At 37.5% G+C, this 27526-nt stretch overlaps 1 protein-coding gene across 1 annotated transcript in view; it reads right to left on the bottom strand.

The window, feature by feature from the left end:
* LOC107082566 (roundabout homolog 2-like) overlaps positions 1–27526 on the bottom strand; it is a 117232-nt gene that overhangs the window by 2011 nt on the left and 87695 nt on the right. Inside the window, exons 16-27 of the mRNA XM_015371321.1 lie at positions 22968–23092; positions 22699–22870; positions 21514–21690; positions 16003–16029; positions 15859–15898; positions 13895–14022; positions 12979–13251; positions 12178–12340; positions 10524–10766; positions 7364–7563; positions 3534–3695; positions 3160–3414 (exon numbers count right to left, since the gene is read on the bottom strand). Coding sequence (XP_015226807.1) covers positions 3160–3414; positions 3534–3695; positions 7364–7563; positions 10524–10766; positions 12178–12340; positions 12979–13251; positions 13895–14022; positions 15859–15898; positions 16003–16029; positions 21514–21690; positions 22699–22870; positions 22968–23092 — 1965 coding nt within the window. The remainder of the gene's footprint in view (positions 1–3159; positions 3415–3533; positions 3696–7363; positions 7564–10523; positions 10767–12177; positions 12341–12978; positions 13252–13894; positions 14023–15858; positions 15899–16002; positions 16030–21513; positions 21691–22698; positions 22871–22967; positions 23093–27526) is intronic.

The following is a 27526-nucleotide window of genomic DNA, read 5'->3' as shown; positions in this document are numbered from 1 at the left end:
TTGTTTTAAAAAGGTTTAACTATTACCCTGAACTCCCTTCTTAAAGAGCATATGTTAAGATGGCATCCCTTCCTGTTCAAAATTTAACAAAACATATAAAACCTCTTTATTCAATTTCAATAAAGGGAAGGAAAAATCACTTACTCAGAATTACCAAAAGCCCCCTTTGGATATCTGCAGATGAACCCAATTAACCTCAGGGGTAAGTAGTGTAAATGTCAGTTTCTGTGCATAAAAAATTATTTTGACACATGCCAACGCAAGCATGTGGGAGTCTTTACCCTCTAAACTCTATTCTGTGCCTTTATTCTTGGCAGCCTTGGTTTTATTTAACTAAGTGGGGAATGATCTTTGCATTTTGGGCCATTTTCTATCCAGATTTTGCCCACTAAAAAAATTATGGCTAAGAGGAAACTACTAGATTGTATTCAAGCTTATGGGAGGGCAGGATGCATAGAAGTTGGTTTAGGAAATTTAAACCAGAGGAGGTTTTTTGGGATAACTAAAAAGTCAGTTAAAAGTAGTTTTGATTGAAAGCAATTAACAGAGGACGTAGAAATCTACAAAGAAGATAAGTTGTTTGCCACTGTATTCTCAGTCACTTCTATTACCTTAGTATTTGGATGGAATTAAATTGATCTCAGGTGATAAAGTAAAAAATCATGGTGTTATTTTTGGGACCTGTCATTTAAATCCCATATCAAAGAGGTTTCTAGAATTTCCTCCCTTCATTTGTGGAAAATTGAAGAAAACAGGAATCTCCTGTCCAGGGGTGATGCTGAGAAACTAGTCCATGCATTTGTTACTTCAAGGCTGGACTATTGTAATTGTGTAGTGAAAAGCCTTCAGCTGATCCAAAATACTGCAGCTGGAGTTCTTATGAAAATCATAAAGAGATCATATCTCTCCGTTCTTCTCTCTCCGCTTCTTGTTAAATCAGAAATTTAAAATTCTCCTTCTCACATATAAAGCCTTAAAAGGCCAAGCTTCATCTTTGCTCTCAATCTGCAGGTTCATTAGTGGTTCCTAGAATTTCTAAAAGTAGAATGGGAGGCAGATCTTTTAGTTATCAGGCTCCTCCTGTGGAACCAACTGCCAATTTTAGCTCTTAAGGCAGACACACTGTCAACGTTTAATGCAAGGCTTAAAACGTTCCTTTTTGATACAGCTTACAGTTAGAGTGGCTCAGGTTATCCTGAGCTATCTCTATTGTTATGCTGTTATAGGCTTAGACTGCTGGAGGACAGAGGGACCCCATTTCATAAATCTGCTCCATTCAATCTCTATTCTCCCACTCTGCAGAATTTGTTAGTTCAATCTCTTACGCTATCCTGCTCTGCTTCTTCTCATAGTAGCTTCATATTTTGTGTTCCTGTTGGCTTTGACACGATCCTGGAGAGAAGTATCAGCTGTGTTGTTGCCATCAACAACCTGTTTTTCAGTGTTGTCTCTGGAAAGTGCCTTGAAATAACATGCGTTTTGAATTGGCACCATATAAATAAACTTAATTGAATTCTCACTGCATACGAAACCTTTTCTTTCCACTATCAACATTTGCTCTCTATTAAATAACCAGAGAAATATGATTAGATGCTGCTGTTTATTGTAACTGAAGGTGTAGGGCCAATCTGACAAGTGAGAGAAATACAGACCTTTTAAGGATTATACATGCTATGTTTTATTTAAACAAAAACCAGGAATTTGAAGTCATGTAATATCAGATGTGATAGAGTTCCAGTTCCACAACACCTGGATTATTTTCATAGTTCATATATGATCTCTTCAGCCACTTTTACAACAATACAAAGGATAAAAACAATGTTTTATGTATATTTGGTGCATGCAAACATCATTAGAAATAAATTAATGTTACATCAATACTGAACTGCTAAACAGTCAAAGTAGGAAAGTTGAACTAATGTTGATACTAGTAGCAGCTACCTAGGAAGCACGGTACGATAGTGTTACTCTAACAACATGTACAAATAATGAAGCACAGAATCAATTTTCATAAACTGTTTTCCAGCATTGAAATAACTCAAATGAACTAGGATGTGCCATCGGGAGTAGGTCTCTGATGGGTATTTAGGGAAAAGTAGTTCAATATCAGTTATACTAACTGAAAAGAAAGCATGTTTAAAAGGCTACATTTTTTCATATTTTATTTTTCTTCAACTATCTTCACAACAAATCTATGCAACTTCATACCTCTGCTTAAGAAATACATCATAGTAAAATGCAGCCACTACCGGGTTTCTCGTATTAAGGTCTTAACTGACCTTACTTTTTGTAAAGCTCAGGTTTGTGAAGTGCACAGCAAATATTTGTGCTGTCATTACACTCTCCCTCTAGACCTGTGGATCTCCGCAGCTCCTACAAAGTTACAATGGGGCCCATTGTTGGTTTTCCTGATAGAAGCTTTCATTGTGAATCTGCAAGTTTAGTTGAATGGTAGTTTCTTGGTAGGTTTGCTGTTGTGTAATACTATCCAATTTGTCATGGATCTGTCCTAAGCTGACCAGCTCTACTAATCCTGTGTTGATTCTATAGGGCTAAGATGCTGCGCCTTAGCAAAACTGAGGGTGTGATGAACAAATTTTGAAACTCAGTGTTTTCATTCTTTCCAAGTCTTTTTCACCTCAATTTTGCAGCTCCACGACAAAACAAATATTCGTTTTTAGCATTGTTTTGATATATTTCATTGGCTGTTGGTCTGTACCCCCCTCCCCCCTCCCCTTCCCAACCACCACCAGTTCAAAGCTGTTGTTTGATCTGGCCCAGGAAAGAAAGTGTTTGGGTAACCTGGTTCTATTTTCTGTGAATCCGAGCCAATGTTTTGAATAGAGGAAACTGAAAGAAAACAGGCCAAGTGGGTACTGGCATCAGCTCAGCACTGGAAGCATTTTTCCAGTATTTAGGTTGATTTTAACATTGCTATATTACCAGAAATGTATTTTTATAACAAAAATGCCTATTTTAAATATACTCATATACATGAGTGTTACCGCAGTGTTAAGCAAGAGTACTGAAGAATTAATGAATTGTTTAATTAATGAATTCATCATTCGTTTGCACTGTGCAAATAGAACATTTACAAATGTCTGCTGTTTAGCATGCATACCCATCCATTCTCTTTAGAATTTGAGTATTAATACTTACAGTGTTCCCTTTTCTCTGTGCCATTATTGGAAAGATGCCCATCAGAGGATAAGTCCATGCCAGGTCTGTTGTGGGAACCCCTACTCAGGGTGACCCTGCCGGAAGATGTCGTGCCACTCCAGGAAGCCATGTGCTGTCTCTCTAGTGTCGACACAGTAACCATGCACTCCTCAGAGGTGTCCGGCACCGGAGCTGGCCATGGGCTTTGCAAGTGGGATCCCATGCTGTGAGTGGACTTTGTGGCCGGCGTGTGGGCTGTTGAGTGGATGGTAGATTATGATATGTGGAAATGAGACATCATGACACACACTTCAGATAAAAGAGGAATCACATTTTAGAGACAGTTGTCTGAGAGCAATGAAGTCCAAACTCACAGTCTGTGTTGGTGTCTCTTCGTCTGGGAAGAGTTCCAGCCATGTCAGTCTGAGGTCTGTGGCCAGTAAGTGGCGGGCCCTTGTGTCTGAGGCTATGTGTACCATGCGCATCACGGTCTGAAGTGCCAAAGCTATCAGTGTGACTGTGGTGGGCAGATTTCCCTGTGAGGAGAAGAAATGAGCCATTTATGGCAGATAATTATTTGTCCACATTGACTAAACAGTGGAAACAAATTTGTGAGTTGTAAAATATGTTAAGGGTTAATTGCAAAAGTATTCAAACCCCAGTTTTTTAAGTTACAACCACAACCTTTATTGCTCATGTATTGAGCATATGTATTGTAATAGGCCACCAAAAAGTAATACACAGCTGTTTGTTTATATGTGTTCAACCTCTTTTTCACTGACACTCAGACATGGGCTACGATATTGACTCATTAGCTGGATCGGATATCAGAAGAATGATGCTGATTGAGTTACAGCAATTTCATTATCTAATTTTATGATGGCAGCACCTATTACATCATTATGCAGAGCACAAACAGCAGCTAGTGGTGATTTATATCTGTGTTTAACTTTGAACTTTTTTTCAACAATGTTTATTGCAAATGTGATGTCTTTACTCACATGGAAAGGTATACGGTAAATTCATTCAACAGAAGTATTTGATGATAGCGGATATCGGCCAATACACTATGTATCGGTATCGGATTCGATCAGAAAAAATGGATTGGGGAATCCCTAACTGCCACTAGAGGTACAAAATATAAACCTGGTTGTTTATTTTAAATCAGCATAAGTTTAGCTGTTCTGTGAAGATACTAATATCTGTAGTATCTGTGAAGATACTAATGAAGAAACAGCATCATGAAGACCAAGGGACACAGCAGATAAGCCAAGGATAAAGTAACACACAGGTGTATAGTGTTTTTAGATAAAAAAATAAAATAAAACAAAAAAACTTTTGTATATCTGAAACTTTCTGTAACCTGTGGGTTGTTAGGCTGGGTATCCAATATATACTGTGCTACAGTAATTGGTTTGAACCGGCTAACTCCTCCATAGGTTTCCTGCCACCTTTAGGTTTGGAAATAATTATAATTGAGTATTCCTTTGATTTCATATACAACCTTCAATCATGCACACCATAAAACACTGAAATCACTTACTTTCAAATATCTATTAAGCTTTTTTTTTAACCAAAACTTGTGTTAAATAAATGTCTACATCAGAACTGTTTTATTTTTATTTTTTTGTGTGTTTTGCTATTTGTCCAGTCGCTTGAATTGATCTCGAAATATAAAAAGTATGGCACAGCAACAAACCTAACAATGTTCTACAAATGGTGGATCTATAATGATAGTGCAAATATGTGGAAGAAGCAACAAAGACACATCCTGTTATTGTTTAAGGATTGCGTTAAGCTGTGCAGAATAGTAAATATTTTGAAGGAGATCAGATGACACCAAAGGGAAATATTTAACTTGCATTTAAATGATTTGTATGACAACAAAAAAGTTATTGTGCATCACTCTGATTACACCATGACCATGATTAAACATGATAGTGGCTCCATCATGGTCAGGGGATTCTGTTATTCAGCAAGGACAGAGAAGCAAGTAATAGGGAAAATGGATCAAACTTAATACTCTGTAAAACTAGAGGATAACATGTTAGAGACTGGAAAAAAGCACCTTCTTATCGCCCAGCAACACAAAAAATCTAAATATGCAGTAAAGTGAATCATATAGAAGAAAGCCTATTCATGTGCTACAATAGCGCAGGCAAAGTCTAAACCTGCAAACTGTAGCAAATCTTGAAAATCTGTACCAATTTTTTTCCAGCCAGACTAAATTTGACTTTGTAATGAAATATGAGCAAAATAAAAATCATGTAAATTACTTTTCTTACTTTTGTGTTTGCAGTGAAAGTTTACATATGTAGAAATGCACGCAACATGTTTTATTTTATTTGCCTAGAAACAATACCAAGATACTATATATCATTTCCCTTCCATCTCACAATCAAACACTAATTTGTGTTGATTACCCAAATTTTTTTACAGTAAAATATACTAACATTTGTTACTGTTGATAGATATGGTTCCTCCCTTCAAGAAACCAGAAAAATTATTTGTATTTTCACTTATCTGAGTTCCCAGGATCTGTGATGAGAACATGTTTGCAATGGCAAATTTATGTATAAACATTTATAGTCACATTGACTGGCTTTGGCCCAGAAATGGGTTATTAAAGCAATGATCACTAACATATTCTCAGTTTACCTGTTAGTTGTAACTTATCAAACAATGGGGCTTAAAAATAGTCTTTTCCCTGTGGGAGAAGTCATCTAGCTTTTGAGTTCTAAAGAATAGTTTTCAGGCTGAAACCTATTTATAAATACATACAAATCATAAATCATGTAATGGATTCAACATTAATCCAAAAGGAAGAGGTGTAACCTTTGTTAGATGGTTTAAAACTCTCCTTAATATATATTCTAAACACAGGAAGAATTTAAAAAAGGTTATTGAAATTACTACTGATTAAAAAGTGTTTTGTTTTTTGTTTTTTTTAAGGAATTTAGTGGTCCTTATTTTGAATATTAGTGAATCAGGGCCTATAAGTTACTCTGAAATCCCAAATCCTCCGTCACCATCCCACTGCGCTCCAGAGCGCCTGCACAAAGCAAAGCCTACAGCCTCAGACTTCCTTGGAGTTCGAGGAGAGCATTAGCTATATTATTATTAAATTCATAAGAGCAAAACATGTGGAAATTAACGCATAATTTAATATGACATTAATACATTTTTTCATCTTTATTAAAACTTAAAAAATCTGAATATATTAGGTATTTTTAATTCCAGAAAGCAAGCAGAGTTCCCTTAATATTTAATTTTAAAATTGCTTTCATTGCCTAATTTGCTAACATGTATATGCAGTATATGCCTTGGCCAAATTAAATTAAGATCACCTTCATGTGGGAGGAAAGCTTTATTTAACCGGCGAGGAAATTTGCGGTGTGAAGCAACATACACTGAAAATACAACAAACTAAATGTTTACAGCTAGAGGCATCACACAGAGTGCTAGTTTCTCAGTTATAAGTACACACCTCACAATTCAAAGTGATGAACGGATGTCAGTGTTTGAGCTGTAGAAGCCCAAGGAGTGCATTAGATTAAGAAAAATTCAGATAATAGTGACTCTTCTGCAGACCTTGTATTCTCATGCATAGCTTAGCTAAAATCCAAAACAGCAATAAAGGTAGTGAAGAGTAAAATCCGCAATCTGCAAGCATAGAAGATGGTTGCCGGCTGGTAGAAAGACATTGCTGATCAGGGAGCTAACTGATGTCTCCCAGCAGGTCCTGCAATCACATAAGATCTGAAGGAACATCCACTTTTATCTTTAATTACAAGAGCGTCGGAAAAGCAATTACATGTCCTTTTTTTTTTTTTTACTAAATAGGTTTAGTATATAAAAACATGAAAAACAGGTTGGTTTTTGTTATATTGGCTGTGTAATCTTTATTAAACATAACTAAAAGTAATTCTTTACAGATGTAGAAAGAGCAACTAAACTGTCTGCTGTATTGCTTTTTTATATACTTATTAAATCATACCATACTTAAAGGAGCAAACTTTTAAAAATCATGGTGAAATTATGTCAATATACTTTGTTTCTTCCTATTTATAATGAGCACTCTTTTTTGCAGTTGCCACCACATTTATTTTTAATGCAAAACAAAAAAAGAAGAAAAGAAAAGAAAAGAAAAAATTGTTAAACTTCAATCTAAAGTAGATCAAACTAAGATAAGAAGAACACATACCTGTGCCTTCCAGGCTATCCATGCTGTGACCAGGAGTGTATTCAAAGCCGCACAAGTTCTTTGACACCACGGTATATCTTTCATCCTCCTCCTCTTCCTCATCATCTTCAGAAAGAAGAGTTTCTCCCAGATCAGACCCCAGTGTAGTCGACATGAAGTCCATCGGTGTGTTGGGCACATTTGTGCTGCTTTTCATATGCCTAATAAAATATGAGCAAACACTGTGTTAATGAATGCATTCAATCCTTTAAAATGCAAAGGAGGTCAGATAAACAGTGGGAAAAATACTGGAAAACAACCATTTGAAGGCAGAATCAGTGGATATATTCAAAAGTGTAAAGATGCAATGTGCAAAGACTATGAATGTCTGCTGTGATTTTCACTGATTACTTTCTCAGCAGTGGTGTGTGTTGTGCTAACACAATGGAGTTGTAATTGGACAGGATAAAGGATATCTGGATGGGCAGGGCTGTCAGCAACATGCCTGTTATCTCCGGCACAGCTGTCCTCTATGATGGCTCGCATCCCACCGTAGAGGAGATGCATGCATAATTACCAACTCTATTTACTGATGTCAGACCAGCGTGTAAGACTAAACCCAGTCATTACCCCCCAACACGTGTCAGCCCTGACTTATCAAGTTCCCCTCAGTGCCTCGTCGAAGGTGTAATCAACGGGGTGAATGTATTTTTTTATCGTACGTGAGAGACAGTGCAGGTTTGGGCTGACACGTGCAAATACCAGCATCCAAAGACGTTCAAATGCTGCCGGTAGGAATGCAAAACCGAAATGATGAGATTAATGAGTTGAATAAAATTACAGGTGTCTCTACAACTGTGCAAAGAAAGGATATGACAATACTTTTCAGATAGAAAAAAAAGATGAACAAATTCTGCAAAAATATTGTAAAGAAAGTAAAGAGAAATGAATTGATGGAAAATTTGATACATATAATTTAGAAAAAAGTTAGATAAAAGGAAAAAAAAATAGGGACAGATAATCAAAGCAGTGATGGAAAGGCATTCCATAACATACAGTAAAGGTCCTGTGCCCACTAGTTTTTGATTTTGTATGGGTGCAAACTGACTCAGAATGTGATTATACACCACAGAGATAATCTTATAAAAGTCTGTGTATATATATTACTATGTTCAAACTGGATAGAGCAAGCAAAGCTGATCTACTAACCAGTTGCCCATCATATTGTGCCTCTAAAGTAAGTAGAACAGCAGGCAAATCGTTCTATATTTCAAGTTTGCCTTCATGAATGTGTCAACCATATGCTCATCATCAGATGGCCAAAATACTTGGGAGGAGGATATGCAAATGTAATTACTTACCACCTGCAATCAATTCATTAAACCTTAAAAGGATTGCCGCTGCAGATTGTTTATATATAGCAAGTTCCAAAGTCAGGTGCAAACAAGCATGCCAAAATGTCTGCTGCCATCATGGAAAAGGTAAGCAAGGATAATGTGCATGTATCACCCTGTTTGGACCTGCAGGAATTCCAATAGTAGAGACAAACTGTTTATTGTGCAATGCTATTTTTTAGAATTGGATAAACTAAGGTCTGACATAGAGCCGGTCGCAGAGGCTGTTCTGTACCGACTGTAGAGAAAATCATTACAAAACTGGATTTTATTGCTTCTGGATAGGACGTACCATCACAGTTACTTAATGCCATTCAACAGCTCACACAAGGTTTGGAACAATTTTGGTGTTTTATTGCCCTTGTTATACTTTTAAACACAATTGTCAGAATTGAGTGAAAAAGTGACTTATCAAAAATATTCTTTTTAAAACAGAAATGATTCATGTTACAAGCTCCTTATTAATATGAAGGTGGTCTTTACTCACATTGGATTAGAAAATTCTTTGTGTTAACCAGCAGTAAGTAACCACAAGTAAAATAATTATATTATAGAACACATTTTTTACTGTATATTCCCATCTTAAAGCTGCTCACACATCTGTGGAGATGAAAATGATAAATCTGCAGCAGCTATTTTCATCTGTCTTGCTTTTAATTCAAGTTAGGCATTACAAATAATGATCATTAGTAAGACAAAATAAAAGAGTAGTTGTCTATTATTTATTATTATTATTTTTTTATAGCATACAGTTGTTTTTATGGAGAATTAATAAAACAATAATCTTTTTTCCATCTCCTCTCATTACTAAAGATCTTAACCTATAGGAAAATAGGAAAGTTCTTAATTTATCAAAGGATAAAGTGTTTAGTGTGTGTGGAATGCCTGCAAAATGATAGAGCGGCCATGTGTGGGTGACATCACTTACAAAAATGTAAACTATTATCTTAAGTGGTTGCAACAGTTGGAATTATGCAGATGATAGAGGCTACCCAAAAGGTGCATGTGCCTCCACGTTATCCTATCATTTTATATGTGATAGAACCTGATTTTTTTTTCACTTCACACCAACAGGGAAAGCCTTTCTCTTTTCCTCTACCTGAATTTATCTATACAGGATCAAACCTAACGTCTGTGTGCAGTTCTGTTGCAAATTGCAGCAGCCTTTGAGAGGGGCAAATAAATCCACTCTGTGCTCTATGGAGACAGCCAATAGCACCCAAAAAATGTGTCCTTTAAATATGCCAGTCTTAGGTTATCGTCTGCAACACACCTACTTATTGCACATACAATTTTTTGTTTGCTCAGTCAATAAAGTTGGATCTTAGCCCAAATGACTAAATAGCCTAAAATACATATTAATAAAGGAGCAATAAGTACAATTTTATTGTTTTAGATTAAAAGAACTTAGAATATAGTTTTGTGAATAACTAAATGCATCTTTCCAGATGAACTATAGTGGGATATCATACACCATCTCTCTGTGTTGTCTTCCAGTCTCTCGTTTAGATTGCCAGGCAACCGAAGAGCATATACGTGCAAATGGGTATTCCTGCATCTAAACAGCAATGCAGCACAGGGGCAAAATGTCAAACAGTGCATTCAATCATGGCCACATAGAAAACAACGATCTTTGACAAAGAAGTTGTCAAGTGCAGTCAAGTTTTTGCTAATGACCTGATAATTTACATTCAGGTTTCTTAGCAGAGACATCTAAACGATGTAAGACATTGGACCTTCAAGACTGGAATTGAACATGCCTAATACAGACAACCATACATCCTTACCATGCTTGCTTGGCGACTTCATACTGGTAAGCTCTGGTGAGTTCATCTAAGTGGGCCTGTAAAATGGATTGCATCTCTTCATGGTGGGCAGAACTGAGAGAGGAGGACGAAGGCTGGCTGAAGGGAGCTGGAGATGATGATCTTCCTCTCAAGGGTGGAGTAGGACCTCTCTCCTCTTCAGCTTCGCTGTCCAAATCCTGGTGGCGGTAGGTCTGAATGGACATGGGTGGGTTCCAGCTGTTGCTGTCGGTGTCATGAATAAAAGATATGTCATATAGGAGCAAATCATTTTGGTGGCTTTGCATTTTATGAGAGAATACAGATCTACAAAATACATGCATATTCTTTGAATCTACCTTTAAGCATTCTGATAGGATTTTAGTTGTAGACCAACACAAAGTAGTGCATAATCATAACAAAGACTTTATACATCAGTATGTTCAATTCTGACTACCTTTACTATACCTGATGACATTTCAACCAACATGGTTTCCAGGTAGAATGGCATTTGTAAAATGATCTGCCATACTATTTACAAATAGAAGTCAAGTGAACTACCAGAATAGTTAATTCTTTTATTTTACTTAACAGACTTCATTCTTCAGCTCATCCAGTCTTATGGCAAAGAGTCAATCTGAATTCTTAGGGCCTTCTTTTAACAATGACCCTCTTTTTGGCACTCTTTCAAATCCAGATTTTTGTTTTTGAACTGTTAGGCAAACAGTTGTAACATGGCCTGCAAGCTGAATTCATGTAGTATTTGTACTCTTACAAACACTCAAGAACATATTTTGTCCCACTCCTGCCTCATCTGTTTAAGTAGCAACCCACCACAAGGTGGCCCATCAAGCTGCAGTATTACAGTTTATGGGTGACAAACTGACGTCGGTCACTATCAGATCTGTTGTCAGAATCAATGATTTAATTTTGAAACATAGAGATCAAGAAGCAATTTGGTAATTTTTTTCAATCTGGTTTGCCAGGTTAGCTGCCTGCTACCTATATCATTTTGTTACTGGCTTAAACCTGGTAGACAGGGTATGCCTCACCCAATCAGCTCAAAAAGTTCTAAGGCTGCTATACATTATCAATCTGGTAAAGCCAACTAGAACTCTGCATTTCTTTTCTCTCCTCACTGAATTTTTGGAGCAGGCGGCTGTTTGTCCTGCAGGGAGCAACATTGGCTGATTTCCCCAATTAAACCTGTTTAAAAAAAAGAAGCTACTTTGTATCTTGAAAAAACCTTATATGTCTTAGAGTCGTTTTGTGACGCATTGCTTAAAGCCTCTAATGTCCTTTTTTATTGAAATCAATAGTATTATAGTATGGGGGTGCTAATTTTAAATACACATTAGACTTTTTAGATTCGTTTGTGCAAAATGTAGTGAAAAACAATTAGTTTTTCTATTCCCTTTTCACGAAAATACACAGCTTTGTGTTGGTGTATAACATAAAATTCCACTAAAAGTAGTGGTTGGGAAATGATAACAAATGGATTGAACAAATGCTGAGGTAAAATATTTCTGCAGAGAACAACACATTTAAGGTTCAACTTAATATGGCCTTTGTCTTTGCATTTGTTCTTCTCCTAACATTAGTTTTTTGTGCATTTGCGATACAAATGGAGGATTGATTAGATTTAAGTGCATATTACCTTCCTTTATGGTTTTCTTGGGGGTACTGATCAAGGTCAACCTCTGTGCCAGGCAGAGGGTGCATGGGCGGAGGAGGCAGGGGCATGTTGGCCCAGCATGTTCCATTTGATTTAGAGGTTTTTGTCCCTCCCTTGATCTTCTTTTTCTTTGCAACTTTAGCACCTAGGGGTAGGCAAGGAGAAATCTTTCAAATTATTTGAAACACCATTGGTGCTACTCCTCAATATTATTCTTTGTCAAATTTGTACACATACAAGTTGGCATGAAAAAGTGATCTAGAATATAAATCTGCAGCCAGAATCTTTATACAACATTTGCCTTGATGCAGGAATCTCTTCTGTTCCTTTTCTTTGTGCTGACAGCACATTAATACAGTCTCAAATGTTGACATTTCTTAAAGGCATAAAAAACCAGTGGCAAAGACTTTATGTTACTTTCCCTTTCTTTGGTTCCCCGTATCTCAACTGAGCCTGACATTTAACTGAACATTGTGCAGGACAGCTATACATCCATGGCTTAAAGAAAGTGTATATATGCTAAATAATACAATTCAGAATGCTGAGAGATTTTCGTCCATTGCTAATCAAATTAAGCCAAAGGAATGCGTCATTGTTGTGTGACATTTCTGGGCTAGATAAGCTCTGCGGGTAGAAATATGATGGAGACAGAAGAGTAATTAAGAGCATTGTCCTGAAGGTCCACTTTAGTGAATATGTAAATAAATTCCTTCCTCTCTCATTTGCTCTTTATCTGAGTTTAGCTTGTAGGGATTTTTGAGTACATTTTCACATGGCTCATACCAGCACCAGGTCGCCTGTCAGTAAGTGAATAGCCCATGTTTGCAATTTCCTGCTGGGCCTGTAGAGATGCCTTCCATCGTGGATCTGGTCTGTCCACAGCCAGCTCATGAAAGCTGTTGGACTGGAGTATCTGAGTGGTGGCATAAGGGGTGGGCTGGCCGCCTCTCGCTGGGCTGCTGTAGCCTCCCTTTCCCATGAAGTCAATACTGCTGTAGATGGCCCCATCAGACAGCATGGTGCCCGTTTTCTCCACGGCTGCAGACGGTAAAACATCTGAGGGAAAGCGGGGTGGAAACAGAGTAGGGGGTGAAGTGGGGGGAAGGGAACAAAAAAAGGGGGGGGGGGCAGAGCGATAAGTTGACATGAAGTTAACGATCTTTAAGGTCATTAACGCTCCCCGCTGTTCTGACGCTCTGCATTAGTTAAAAAAAACAAGTCTAAAGTAGAGTTGATATAAATGAAAGTGATTATCAACAAGCGTAATTAGCATGCAACGCTCGGTGGGAGCCTGGTGGAGTGTTCAGAAGTGGGGATATTCAAACAGCGCTAACCTTCAGCTCCACTGTCTTTCACATAAAAAAAGCCTGCAGCACACTAGTTTAAAGCACAACACTCAAATTAAAACCACCGACCTGGAGTATCACTCTAGTGCAAGCTTGGAAAATGCACAATGGCAGGAAAGGACTGCCAAAAATATATCAAAACAGCAAGAAAATTAAGCCAAATATCAAGCTTGTCAAATCAAATCAAGAATATATATCCCCTCAGAGGCTCTGTTAATTTGGATGCATGTGTTTGCAAATGCGATGTGCTGCCATGATGCTTCCCAAAGGATAAACGTCAAAACTGTCCACCAAGGCATTGCTAATACTGTATCTCCCCTCCCCTCCCCTCACTCAATGCCTGTGTTTCTTACCTCCTCTGCCAAAGTTGCTGCCACCCTTTGGACTCCCTAAGCCTCCGTTCGCTGGGAGGCTTGTAGAAGGCCACGAGTCAGCCAACCACGGAAGACCCGGATCGCCTGCTTTCAAAAGCCCTGGGCGGCTGTGATGAGGACGTTTCGAGTCAGACAAAAAGGATTGAGAGGGTTGGAGACAGAGAGGCAGTCACATTGTTACTCAGTCTCCCCCGTGCAAAAGTACAGCTCATTTTCATCCTGCTGCATCAACAATAAATTGATGCTAAAATTCATTCAGCATATTCTCGACCGTGGAGCCGCCCCTGCACTGAGGCAACAATAAACAACAGAGAGACATCTAATGCCAAGCCTATAAATCAGAGACCCCCAAATAGAACTCAACCCCCACCTAATTATACTCCCCTACCCCACAAGAAACATTGTACATCTAAACACACACTAAATCCACTTTAGAGACTTAGCACAACAGAAATTTACATTTTAAATTGAGAATCATGGACAGCCTCTGGCAGATCAGCTACACCGAAGTGCTGTCTCCATGACAACAGAGAAAGCAAAAAGCCCATTTGGTGGTTTAGGGGAAAGCTAATACATCATTTTGTCTTTGTGAAAACCACAATAGTTAGAAATACTTGCATTTGGGTTGAAGGTGAGGAAGTTGGGAGAGAATAGTGATGTGCTAAAAGGAGGGGGGGATTATCGCTCCCTTCAAATGAGCTACAGTCAAAATGGCAAAACATTCTGAGCTCTGCATATTCAGCAAACATGCTGTGCACAGATGTTTTATGTGCTACTATATAGTGAATTTTTCATTAGATCTTACTCTCCAGGAGACAGAGATGCCATCCACTCTCAATATTACCACTACATTAAGATTTGCGGTAGATATACCAACAAACTAGCTCATTATTGTAGAGAAAAATATTTTTTTTTTTTTTTTTTGCTAGTTTAATTTTCTTTTCATGTGACAACATAATACTTAAATGTCGCCATATTGTAAAACATTCTTCAGTATAATGGTATTACTAAGAGAATATCCATGTATCAAGATCAAAGGAAGGTAAATCTGAGGCTAACCAGAGAGCAACAAATTGATTATATTACATGCAACATCTGTCTGTTGACTGTTTTTGAAGGTAAAAGCTAAAGTAACATCATCTAAATAATAAACACATGACAGCTGCTGTATACTGCTTGGCACCTAAAGACTGATGAACTGATTCACACTTAAAAATTATACTTTTTAATGGCTATGGAAATGCTGCGATTGACTAAATATTAGCAGCTAACAAAGCAGTAAACTGTACTACTGTATAACAGGTTCTTTAAAAAATGTGTTAGGACTGTATTTGATTGGTTTGTAGGAACATATTTTCATTTCCTACAATATAGTTCTGAAGCAGAGTTAAATATCAGCCATAATTATTAGAAAACAAAAGAGATAAAAACCTATCTTATTGGTAGTTTGCCATTTTATTCAGCAAAACAAGTAAATAATGTTATACTGGAAAAATGAAGTCTGATCTGATAGTTTTAGAAGCAGAAGAACATTTTAAAGGAGTCTCAAGGTTCAGCTCTGTGCTCTTTTACGTCTATATTCGTTATATTCATCTCATCTCCTCTCCCTTTGTGACCTCTCACTCTGCCAGGAACTTCAACATGAACACAGAGAGGGAGCGATTGAAACAGCTGCCCACCTGCATTAATTGCTTGCACTCACTTCAAAGGAGTGATTAATGATTTCATCAAGCCAACACCAGCTTGAATCATGCACCAATACAGTATGAATAAGCAGGGGAAAAGGGGGTATGCAAATTCCATTCATCACAAGAGAACTCTTCATTTCAGGTTTTACAATAGGGCCCGAGCCAAGTGGAAGACTTGCTCTGCGTGGTGCTGAAATGTCAGCAGGAAAGCTCCAACAGTATGAGCTCTTGGGTTTGAAAGATTTAAATTCTCACCTTCCATTTCTGATCAGGCCTCTGTCTCTTTGGAATGTAACTTGAAATATAAAGAAGAAAAAAAGAATGAGTTATACTGTTGTGCTGTCTATCAAGGAGTAACTCAAGAGTTTCTTTTTATCACCACACAATATGGATACATACCAGCTCGAGTAAAGGTGAAGGACTGAACTGCAATTCAAAAGGACGAGAGAGAGGAATTAAATGACACAGCAGAAGATGATTAACTAATTTCAAGTATACACAAGAACCAGAAGCTTTAAACTCATAAAGTTAAGAAATGTGGACTGATTATCTAAATTTTGCCTTGGCCTGATGTCAACCCAATCAGATCTTAACTAAAAAAGGAGAATATCATACAAGCACTGAGTAATAATAATCATTTTGACAGGTAATATTTGCATTGGTTGTTTTAAACCTCTGTTTTAAAATGCAGCATCTTAAAAGGCTAAACAAGCAGCATATTATAACAGAGAGACTGAGAAAAATCCATCCATCCATCCATCCATCCATCCATCCATCCATCCATCCATCCATCCATCCATCCATCCATCCATCCATCCATCCATCCATTCATCCAATTTGTGTTTATATCAAAGCTTCAAATATACAAGGATCTTTATTACATTGTTATTTTGACTTTTTTTTGTTTGGTATTCATTTTGCAAATGAAACAATTTATCAAAAATAAAAATATGTGTTTGGTTTAGTGTACATGAACATGTCATGCCATGAAACTGAATGCTGAGAATTTATGCAGACATTTTGTCCTACTGTTGCCTGTTTGAAAAAGTGCATTTTATAACAAGTACAATATTATCTTTATTATTCTTTTTGCCAAATATGTCTGATTTTCCAGAGTAATCCCACAGACTGTATTAACTGTTGCAGGTCTCTGTCTTTGTGTGACTGTCTCTGCTCTTTACTCTTAACAACCTAAGAAGTAGATCGTTATAGACAAACTAAAACAATTAAGCTCAGAGATTATGAGTAATAATTAAATAAGAAAATTAAAGAGTATTGAAAATACTAACTGATATTTATTCAATATAAAAACCTTTTTATGGTAACAATAGTTTCAAGACCCCTCTTGTAGGGAGAAACTAGTCACACACATTGTTCAGGTGGGATTTTGGCCCATTCTTCCACAATAATCAGTCATTGAATCTTAAAGGTTAGCTTGAAATGTTAAGATTTTCAATTGGATTAAAGTGAGGACATTGGCTGGGAAATTCTAGCAGCTTCATTTCCTTTCTCTGAAGCTGAGAACATCCCTGGCTCTATGGTTAGAATTATAGTCTTTCTGAAATGTCTGCACAAGTTTTTCTTGTCCTCATTCTGGTAGATGGCAGCAGGTTTTCTTGGAGATTGTCTGAATACATTTTTCATTTATCCCTTTGTAATATTCCTATAAATTCTCTAACAGCCCCACAGCATGATGGTCCCACTTCTAAACTTCATTGTCTGTATGCTGCTTTTGGGGTCATGTGCAGTGCATTTCGTCCCACAAACATGGTGGGAGCATTAGAACACACACAAATACCAGGAAAATACAATGTACTCTGTGCTCCCAGTATTCTACTGGTTTTACAATCATTAGAGAACTAAAGTTAAGGAAATTTCAACATGTGTTTTCTTCAGGAATGTGGTCTTACATAGTCAGCTTGCATACAAGCAATGGCTATTGAATGCACCGTTTTTTGTCTTATTTGAAACAATTGCAACTGCTAAATTCAGAGCAATATTTCAAAAAACTCTCTTAGAAAAGCAAGACTTGGAAGACCTACCCAGATTTAATTTACGCAAGACATGCAGTCAGTCACGCAGTTCAGTTCAACTATCGAAATATAATCACTCACGATATTTCATGGCTGCAGAACAGAGGCTTCTGGTAGAAGCCTAACAGGGGTTTAGAAATGTAATTGAAAGTTATAACTGAAAAAAGGAAAATGCTCTTGCCATCAACAAAATTAGGGAACTGGATGGAAGGCAATTTCTAATAAAAAGTGTAAGTAAATTGTCACCTTTCCCTAAAACGCATTATTTCAAGTAATCACCCAATTTAAATTTGATGTTTAACCAGCTTCAATTTAAAATATTTTAGATGAATATTAGCCGATAGTCTGTGCATGAAAATGTAAATGATATTAGTGAAACTTAAGTAAATATTTCTTTACCTTTTTAGTTTAGAGATTTTACTTTTTAACCATGGCAGTGAGATTTTAGTCACCAATAATTCTTCTTTGACTGTAAAAATGACTAAATGTTTTAGATGATACCAGCCATGAGATACTGTATGAACCTTGCAACAATTAATATATATATGTACAATAACATCATTGATGGTAAACTCTGATTGATAATAAAACGATTCAGGCTCAAATCGGGGACCAGTGTTCACGTTCCAATCACTCTATTCATATTAATTATTGCATTCCAGTTGAAATGAAAAAAAAAAGATTTGGTGAGGACCGCCCCCACTGGATTTTATACTTCTGGCAAACAAGTGCAGGTCTATGCAAAGTGTTTGGGGAACAGGTAGCGCTGTTCTGTAGAAGAGCTGAGATCCAATTAAGGCGGTCAAGTAAATTAACCCTTCTCTAGAAAATCGGTAATGTTTCAGCAGATAGGTGTCAGGGAAGGCAAAGGGGTAATTTCAGTCCCTGAAGAAACAAGATGCTCTAAGAGCTGTCCTTAAAATTCCAGCTCCCACATCCACAACCTGCTGAACAGACAGACCATCTCTGCCACATACATAAGTGTGAGGGTGCTTTTTTATGGGCCTGGGCAAAATTCTTTTCACAAAGCGAAAAAAGACAAAATATTCAGACATTTTGTAAAAATTCCATACTTGTGCATATTCTTAATTGAGTAATAAAAAGTATACAGATATTAGTGCATGCAATTAATTTCCTGATATGTAACCTATAACTTACTGCCATTTTTGATGGCACCATGCATTCGGGCCAAGTGATTGCACTAATACCCTTTTTTATCACGGTTCTGGATTCAACAAAGATGACAAATAGTTAAAACCTAGACAGCTCTGAACCTGGTTGAAGCCGAGCTAAATTTATTGGCTGAATTGCCATAGTAACTGAGTCCGACTCAGAGCGAGGAAGTTTTATAAAACTCAAATGAGAAAAACAATCAGCCAGACTTGGCCACCTGGCTTATGGTGGTGACCCATTTTGTCCCACTTATTCAGTTAGGGTCATTGTGGAGCTGGTGCCTAACTCTGGCGGTCTATGGGCAAGAGGTGGGGTACACCAGGAACAGGTCACCAGTCTGACGCAGGGTGTTTTATAAAACCCACTTTCTGAAACTATCCAAAAGTCATTCTTTGTTCTTGGGAAACTCTTCTGATATTTTTTTTTCACTCATCTGTCAAAAGTCCCCTAAGGTATATCTGGTTGTGGCAAGTTTATAGTTTAAATGAAGTTAATTTTATTTCCAGATTTGTCTCCAGCAGGGCCCACTGGAATGTTTAGAAACTAAAAACCTTCTGCCATCTACCAAATATGGATATTGTACAAAGCAGTGCCATCAAGAGTGTTTTACAACAATAAGCTTGTGAAGGTCTTGAATGAGTTCTTTGCTTTTACCAATCGGTAGATCCTAGTGTGACCCCTTGGCAATGACACTGTTAGGATCCTCAGGCTTGCCCACCAGAGGGCGCCGAGGATCCTCTTCTGCTCTTTGTTAGTTTCCCTTAGGGCTGGAGTTACTGTTGGGATCTGGAGATTACCCTCTGTCTCCAGCAGAGTGCGCCGTGGGTCTTCTGGAGCTGGAATCTTCCAGCACACCTGATTTCCATCTACTCATCAGGAGACCTCCCCTTTATAAGTTCCTGCCAGACCTTGCTTCCACGCCGCAGTGTTGATCTTAGTTTGGTTAGCTACCTGAACCTCTGTTACTGATCGAATCTTAGTTGTCTCTAGTGGGAGATCAGATTCTAATCTCTCCTTTGTCTGTACCTCACAGGAAACCTGTCTCTGGTCTGAAGCTCAGGAAGAGCTGCCTCACTGGAAACCTGTCTCTGGTCTGAAGCTCAGGAAGAGCTGCCTCACTGGAACCCTGTCTCTGGCCTGAAGCTCTGGGAGAGCTGCATCACAGGAAACCTGTCTCTAGCCTGAAGCTCTAGGTGAGCTTAACCTGCTGATCTGCCCTGGTGAGCCAACCTGAAGATTCCTATGTGGAATTAACCTGAAGACTTCTATGTGGAGTTTACCTGAAGATTCCTATGTGGAATCAGCCTGAAGAATCCTTTGTGGATATTCCCCTGTTGTTCTCTGCAGTGAGCTGGAAGCTCAGATCAAGGTCTGCCATGATAAGCCTGAAGCTAGACGCTTAGGTTCTCATTAACTCTGCTAACCAACAGTCTCCGGTCCCAGTCAAGACTTCAGTGAAACATTCTCAGAACATGTTTATTCTCTCGTGTTCAGAACTTTTAATAAACTTTTGGACTTTTTCCCTGCCTCCTCCGTGTGTGTTCTGCATAAGGGCTTGCTCCTTTGATCCATCATGACAGACACACCTTTTCATAGGTTATCAGTTTGATTTTAATGAGCAGATATTTATTTGCACTGATGAGGGACAGGATGTTATTCTACTAAATGACAAATGTCAGCTGGTGTCTTGGCTTCCCGTGTGTTTTTTCCACCCTTCTGTTTGTGTTCAATATTTTTTGCCAGTGTAATTTTAGATTATTACACATAACTTAATTAGTTATTCTTTTTTGTGTTGGATTCTTTCTATGTATGGATTACTTATGCAAATACAGGCATGCTGGGTAACCTGCTGTAAGCACAATACTGTAGCTCATTTCAGCTAACCAACAATGTATTAAAGCAGCATTCCTACAGAAAGTATTGTCTTTCTCCAGAAAGAAGACATCAAAAAGCAATGTAAAGAATGTCATTGAAAAGCAGGTCAAGCTGTAAAAAAAAATAAAATAAAAATAAAATATATTATAATAATTAATAAAAAAACATTTATTTAAGTGCTAAATAAAGCTATTAGTGTTTAAGCATACAGTGCAAAAGATCTTAATAAAGTGTTATACTAGGACTTGCTGTGGGCAAATGCCTATTCTTAAATGACAGGGATTAGTTTCAGGATATCCCTGGTAAACAGCATGTTTTGGAAAGCAGCTGAACATATTTAATTGGATAGATGGGATGATATAAATCCCTATTGAATTAGGCAATTACGTCGTCTCTAAATCACTCTAAAGGAAGCTGCAACCACATAATCACACATGCATACTGCTAGAGGCTTGATTTGTGACATGTTAAGAGAATATTTAAAAAATCCTAAACCCAGACATAGCTAATTTTAATAGACAAACATCGCCAGTCCTGGTCTGATAATGGAAATGGATGTTAAATTACTTATCTTGCATAAATGTATTAGAGTGTTGAGGTGTGGCACTGATGAAACTCAGCAGAGCTGATGCACATGGATGCACAGTAAATTAAAGCAAATAGGGCCTATTTCCATCTGTGTAGAATATATTTTCCTTTGTTCAGTGTTTTAGCCAGCTCAAATAGAATCGCATCTCTGACGACATCAGTTACCGCTGCAGGCGAGAGCCCTACTGTGCTTTGAGATTTTATGTTGATATTTTTGTGGTATTCCATTTTTTTTTTTTACCTGCATAGTTGCTTAGTCCTTTCCTTTTTTTTCTCCTCCAGTAGAGCCAAGCGCTAAAACCCATGAGGACAATCCAGCAGGCCCCTCCTAAACCTGCAATGAAGGCTGGCTGCTTCACCACATCTGAGATGCTGTTGTTGCCCTCTGATCCTGTCATCACATCTTTCAGTTCTCCACCTGAAGGCACCACAGAAGTTGCACATGCACACAAAAGGAAAAGACACAAGGGGAACATCTGAATGCCAAATGATGCCTCAGTATAAACAGAGTAATGAACACTGTTTAGGTGTTATGAGAAAAAGCAGTCCTTATAAAACTCTTCTACCTACAATGGAAGAATCTGTCTTTATGTCTGCCTGTCTGTATATCTACATAAAATAAATGCAGGGAATTTAAAGTGTATATATTTTGGCAAAAAAAAAAAAATCTTAAGTACAGCACATGAACAGAGAGAGAGGCCACTTAAAAAACATGAGAAAAAAACCCCCAAAACAAAATAAAAATAATAAAAACAGCATTGGTGCATCCAATATAGACTTAATCAATTCAGCAGTGCACTTATCAACTTGAGCTGCAAGACATGAGATTGACAGAGCAGCTCTGAGAGTTTGATTTTTCTGTTGCAGCTACTGTGCTGTGAAATTAGATTCACAGTCTCCAGCAGAAACTCTCTCACACACACACCAACACACCCCCACACACATCCACGTGCACACCCTCCATCATTAAGCTTCACTCCATCGGCCTGCTTCCCCTTTTCTGTGTGTTAAGGGTGTTATTATATATCAGTCAAAAGTCATAGATGAAGAGCATCTGGCCTGGTCTGCCATATTGATTCGGGGCTTATATAGTCTGGGCATCCTTTGGCTATTTCAGAAGATGTGATAGGCTGATAAGCTCCTACAAAAACACAGCCTTCAATGTGTTAGCACCAGCTGCCCACATATTGAGAAGGATTATTGATATGGCTAACAGTACTTGGCACGGTGTTACCAGACACTACACTTAATGAATCACTATTGATTTCTCCACAGATGCCTGCGTTGTAAAGCGCAATCTTCTTTCTTCTGGGGCGATAAATTGCTAAATCATTTTTCCAGACTCCTGATCTGCTATAGAGACCAAGGTACCCCCCATTATAAGGTCGTTTCATTTGACCTCAGGTATCGAGTAGGAGTGGATTACCCAATATGATGAGCTGGGGTTTGCTTCTGACCCCCACCCCAGCGCTGGTGCCTGCTGCCACCTCCACACGGTACTGCACTCCAGTCTGGAGACCCCCGACAACTACTGAACGGATGGTTGCATCCACAGACTTGTTGACGTGAAGGCGTGTATCGTTGGCCAAACACCAGATCTGACACACACAGACACAGAGGAGGGTATTTAGCGTAATGTTTTGTTACACATGGTTGAGAAATGCAGTGTGCATAGGGAGTGGAAGATGGGCTTACCTTGTACTCCTGGATGATGCCATTCTGTTGGTCAGAGGGAGGGGGGTCCCATGACACACTGATGGATGTACTGTTATGGCTCCCCACCGTCAACACTGACACTTGCTGAGGAGGTGCACTAGGAGCTGATGGTTTATAGTGGGAATAAGAATGACATATAACATTTTAAAAGATTATTCGGGTTCCTTGCAAAGCTATTCATAACCATGAAAGATTTCACAGTTTATCAAACAAAAAAAATAAAACAAAACTGGCATTTTAGGAGACGGATCTCAGATTGGCATGTTTAAGTCTTATTGGTTGTGTCTCTAGAAACATAAATCTTGCCCATTCATCTTTGTATTAAAGCTAAAGCTTAGGCAGATTAAATCCAAAAGTCATACAAAGCTGTTTATAAATTTTCAATCATAGGTATGAATCTTGAGTTTTGAAAGACACGGAAATGCTTCAATCCAAACAATCTTTCTGTATTGAAATATAAAATGCCGACTAGCCTCCCTCTCCTTGCAGAAGAAACACTTTCCAGGAACATGAACCGAATGCCTTGATGTTTTATACTTTGGATTGTTTGCAGTGTAAGATTGTAGCTATACATTTCTTTTTGCATCTTGAGCAAAACGAAATGTATGGCCCCTTTACAGTCCTTCCAAAATTATTATGGGAGTCTTATTATGTTATTCATGGTTATCAGAGAAAACAACTGAGAAAACTTACAAGCCTGACTTTTCAGACGTTGATTTAGTGAAACACAGACAGCAATTTTCTATCCACCTCAAAATAACATACTTATGTTAGTCTATCACATAAAATATAGATTTCAAGGAAATATTACGGAAATCGCTCGCTATTCTTATTAGAAGGAAAGAAGGAAGTCTTGTGTATTTTTAATCATTTCAAAGTACAACTTGTCTCTATCTCTTCCCTAATTTATATTCATACAATAAGCCCTACAACAAGGTACTTTCAAAGATAGCCTGGCAGATGGTCTCTAAAACAATTTATCTCACAGAGTGGAAGATTCCAATATCTTAATAGCATCCTGAGTTATGCAGGCCAAGCATTTGAGGTCCAAAATGTGCTTTTCTTAATTGCAAAAATGACAGCCATTCCAAGCAGATCAGCAAGTTTAGATATGAGCATGAACTCGTGCCAAGAAAAAGATGAGATGGTTTGTTGCCACAAATGTGGAACCCTAAGGGGCCAAATTAAAACTCTCCTGTTAATAAGTTCTGTTTCTTTTATTAAAATGTTCAAATTGGCTTAGTAACCTGCACGGAGAGATCAAAGATTTAATAAGGCTAAACAGGCAGAGGAGGGGCAAACATAGAGCTTGTGCAACTAAACAAATGATCTTCTCTTGAAAAACAGGGTATGTGAAGTAGTTTCTCATAATTCCCATTAAAGTAGAGATATGTTCGAACTGAGTGGATAAGAGAAGTACCCTGACCCCGATTAAGAGGTTGTAAAATAATAACTCTCTTTGCAGAGTCCAGATAGCATGCAAGACTGGCCCTTTTAAAGCTGTGTAGAGAGGGCAAAGCAGGTGATGCATTATCTTGGCCAGACTGCAGATTTGAGTCCATATCCGGAGCTGAACTTGCATCTGAAAATGAGCAGGTAGGAGCACAAACAACTATCTTTCAGAGGAAATATTATGCTCTATACAGCATGTATTAGGTATGATGCAGTGGCGCCAAGCCATAAGGAGAGCTCAGCGTCTGGCTCAGCTCATAAGACAGAAATTCAGAGTTAATTTAGTTAGCTTGTACTTAAAGAGGAGCTTTCATCAAACATGACATGCCTGCAGAGGATCTGGTGGAATGGTAATAAATCCACCCTTATCATTTCATACCTTTAATAAAACATTTAGAGGGCTTTGTGTATGCATAAATTTAGTTGTTTCAACTCTAGAGACTTTCTGGGAGAGCTGGTTTTAGACGGACACACATATTTAGTCTTCTGTACTGATAAGTAAGAGTAAACTTATTATGGGCATTTTTTGGTAACACAAATTATGATGAAAGATCTTAAAAAGCAACATGGCTTAGTGACATCTAAAAAAGTTTAATGTGAAGTGAGGTCAGTAACGATAAAACAGTAAAGGAGTTAAGGAGCCATTTGAGAGGCCTCAGAACTTCAGCTGATCCCAATGATATCCATCATCCATTAATGGAGGAAAACATGGAATAGCACAAAAACCCTCTTAGAAGTGATCAATCAAAATTAAGTACTAGAAAAAAAACAAAAATAAAATATACAGAATTCCAAAGGAAACAACACATCTTAAAAGAAAAGAACAATAACAAAAACGCTTGCCTCAAAATTTAAAAATTTTCTGCAGAATTACCCAAAACAGCATTTTGCCAAGAAAGTTAAATGACACTTTGTCAAAAAAAATAAATAAATAAGAAAATAATATACCTACAGTCAGTTGTTGTTAAAAAGGTTGGAATCACACACTTAATGTTTTGAGAACAACCAATGCCCTTTTTTTTTCAAAAGGACCAGGTATTTACACAGGTTATTCTGGTATTAAAATTTGTTTCCTGATCTCAAAAATTTGAAGTGAAACAAAAAAAAGCAAACCCAATAAGAAATGTGTATGAAGGTATTTACTTTTCAGAGCACTTTAGTATAAGAACAGTATACAAAGCTGTTTGGTAGGTGTGCTGCTATGTGCATCATTGCAATGGCATTATACTATACATATTAATAAATAGACTTTTTACAGTTAATTAAGCATAAACAAGCAAACTAATTAAATTCTTCCCTTAAAACATCCAATCTGTTCCACCCTGTAGTTTTTCATTATGAAATCTTGCTATTAAATGGTTTCACTATACAGTAGAACTGCTTTTATTTCTAATTAATATATTAAAATATACCACTAGGTAAATCCTTCCCATTGCTTTTGGATTTCATTTCAGAGCACCTGTCTAAAAAGATGGAGGTTTTCCAGTCACACAAACACTTTCCATTAGAAGGAACCATTAAGTATATTCCAATAACCCTTAGATGTATAGGAAAAGTCCCCCAGGATGTATAATAGCTACAACACCAGTAATGACTCAAGATAACATTACTAGAAATGATCCTAAGAGTGAAAAATGTCAAGGAGCATCTATCTTGTCTGCATTTATCCGACTGATGACCAGTATAGCTACTGGCTTATTTATAACAATCCATGTGTTTCAGAGAACATGTTTAAGTACTCATCTGCATGATTAAACTAAAACCACTAAAACGGTTTACTGTCCTGCTGTACAGGAGGCAGAGCAGATAACATAAGGGGGTTTGAGATAATTGTGCAACTTATTTGTGAGTTTCAGTAGAAAAGATATTTACTTCAAAATGAGCTATTAAATCTAAGTCTAAGTGTAAATACAAGCTATTAATTGTCTAGAATGACCAGCCGTACTATTAGGTACACCTATTCATTGCTTATTAAGACAAATTGCAAACCATCTAATTACAGGAATCTAGATGTGAAAAATATGATTTTCTGAATTTACACTAAGCAATATGTTGGGAAACAGATTATTTATGTGAGTTTAAACCTGGCATGGTCATTTGAACCAAATAGGGATGGTTGGAGTAATTTAGAAACTGTTGATTTCTTTTATATTCGATCAAGGGATAAAATAATAAAAATAAACAACAACAATAAGCAGCGGTATTAATCTAAAATTCCTTATTGATATCAGAGATGAGAAACAAATGGGACAACTAGTACCAGATGACGTAAAGGCTATTGTAGCTTACACAAAACACCATAAACAGGGTATACAGAATACTTTCTAATACCTTGAACCTGATGGTTGGCAGCAGCAGGAGACCACACTCCTGGCAACAAAAAATAGCTGAGGCTAAAATACATTCAAACACACCAAAATTGGATAATGCCAGATTGGGAAAAAATTGCCTGGTCTAATGAGTATCCATTTCTGCTCTGGCACTGAAAGGGTACAGTCAAAATTTGGTTTAATTGATTTGAAAGCATAAATTTATTCTGTTTTGGATCAGCTGATTGTGATGGGAACATACTTTATTGTCCAGCTTTGAATCACTGAGAACCATCTGAATTTCTGCCACACAATATGTTATAGCCTACCTGAGGACTGCTGCTGACCAGTGTTTTTTTAAACCCTCTCCTAATGGATTTCACAAAGCTCAAACAACCTTAATCTGGTTTCTTGAAAATGAAAATGAGCTCACTGCTTTGGAACAGCCTTTAGTCAACAGATATTAGAATTATGTTGGGATATGGAGGGACAAAACATTTCTATTGTGAAGTGCAGCTATAGTTTTATTATTATCTGGGCCACAATCTTTGAGGAATGATTCCAACACTTTATTTGATTTATAACCAATGCAGTATTCAGACAAGTATGAAGGCAGACAGACATTGCAAGGACCCATAATGTGTTACCTTATAAATCGGCTAGTGAGTGTTTCTCTACAAATTTGTTCCATAAATGATGCACTTGGCTTTCCTCTACCAAAACAAGATGCTAGCAATTGACTAAATGCTGTGTTTTTCACCTGTCTCTTTAGCACAT

This window comes from Cyprinodon variegatus, unplaced genomic scaffold (genome assembly GCF_000732505.1).
Source record: "Cyprinodon variegatus isolate N-32 unplaced genomic scaffold, C_variegatus-1.0 Scaffold56, whole genome shotgun sequence".
NCBI lineage: Eukaryota > Metazoa > Chordata > Actinopteri > Cyprinodontiformes > Cyprinodontidae > Cyprinodon > Cyprinodon variegatus.
Note: the sequence above shows the minus strand (reverse complement) of the source record. Positions and strands in the feature narration are given on the sequence as shown.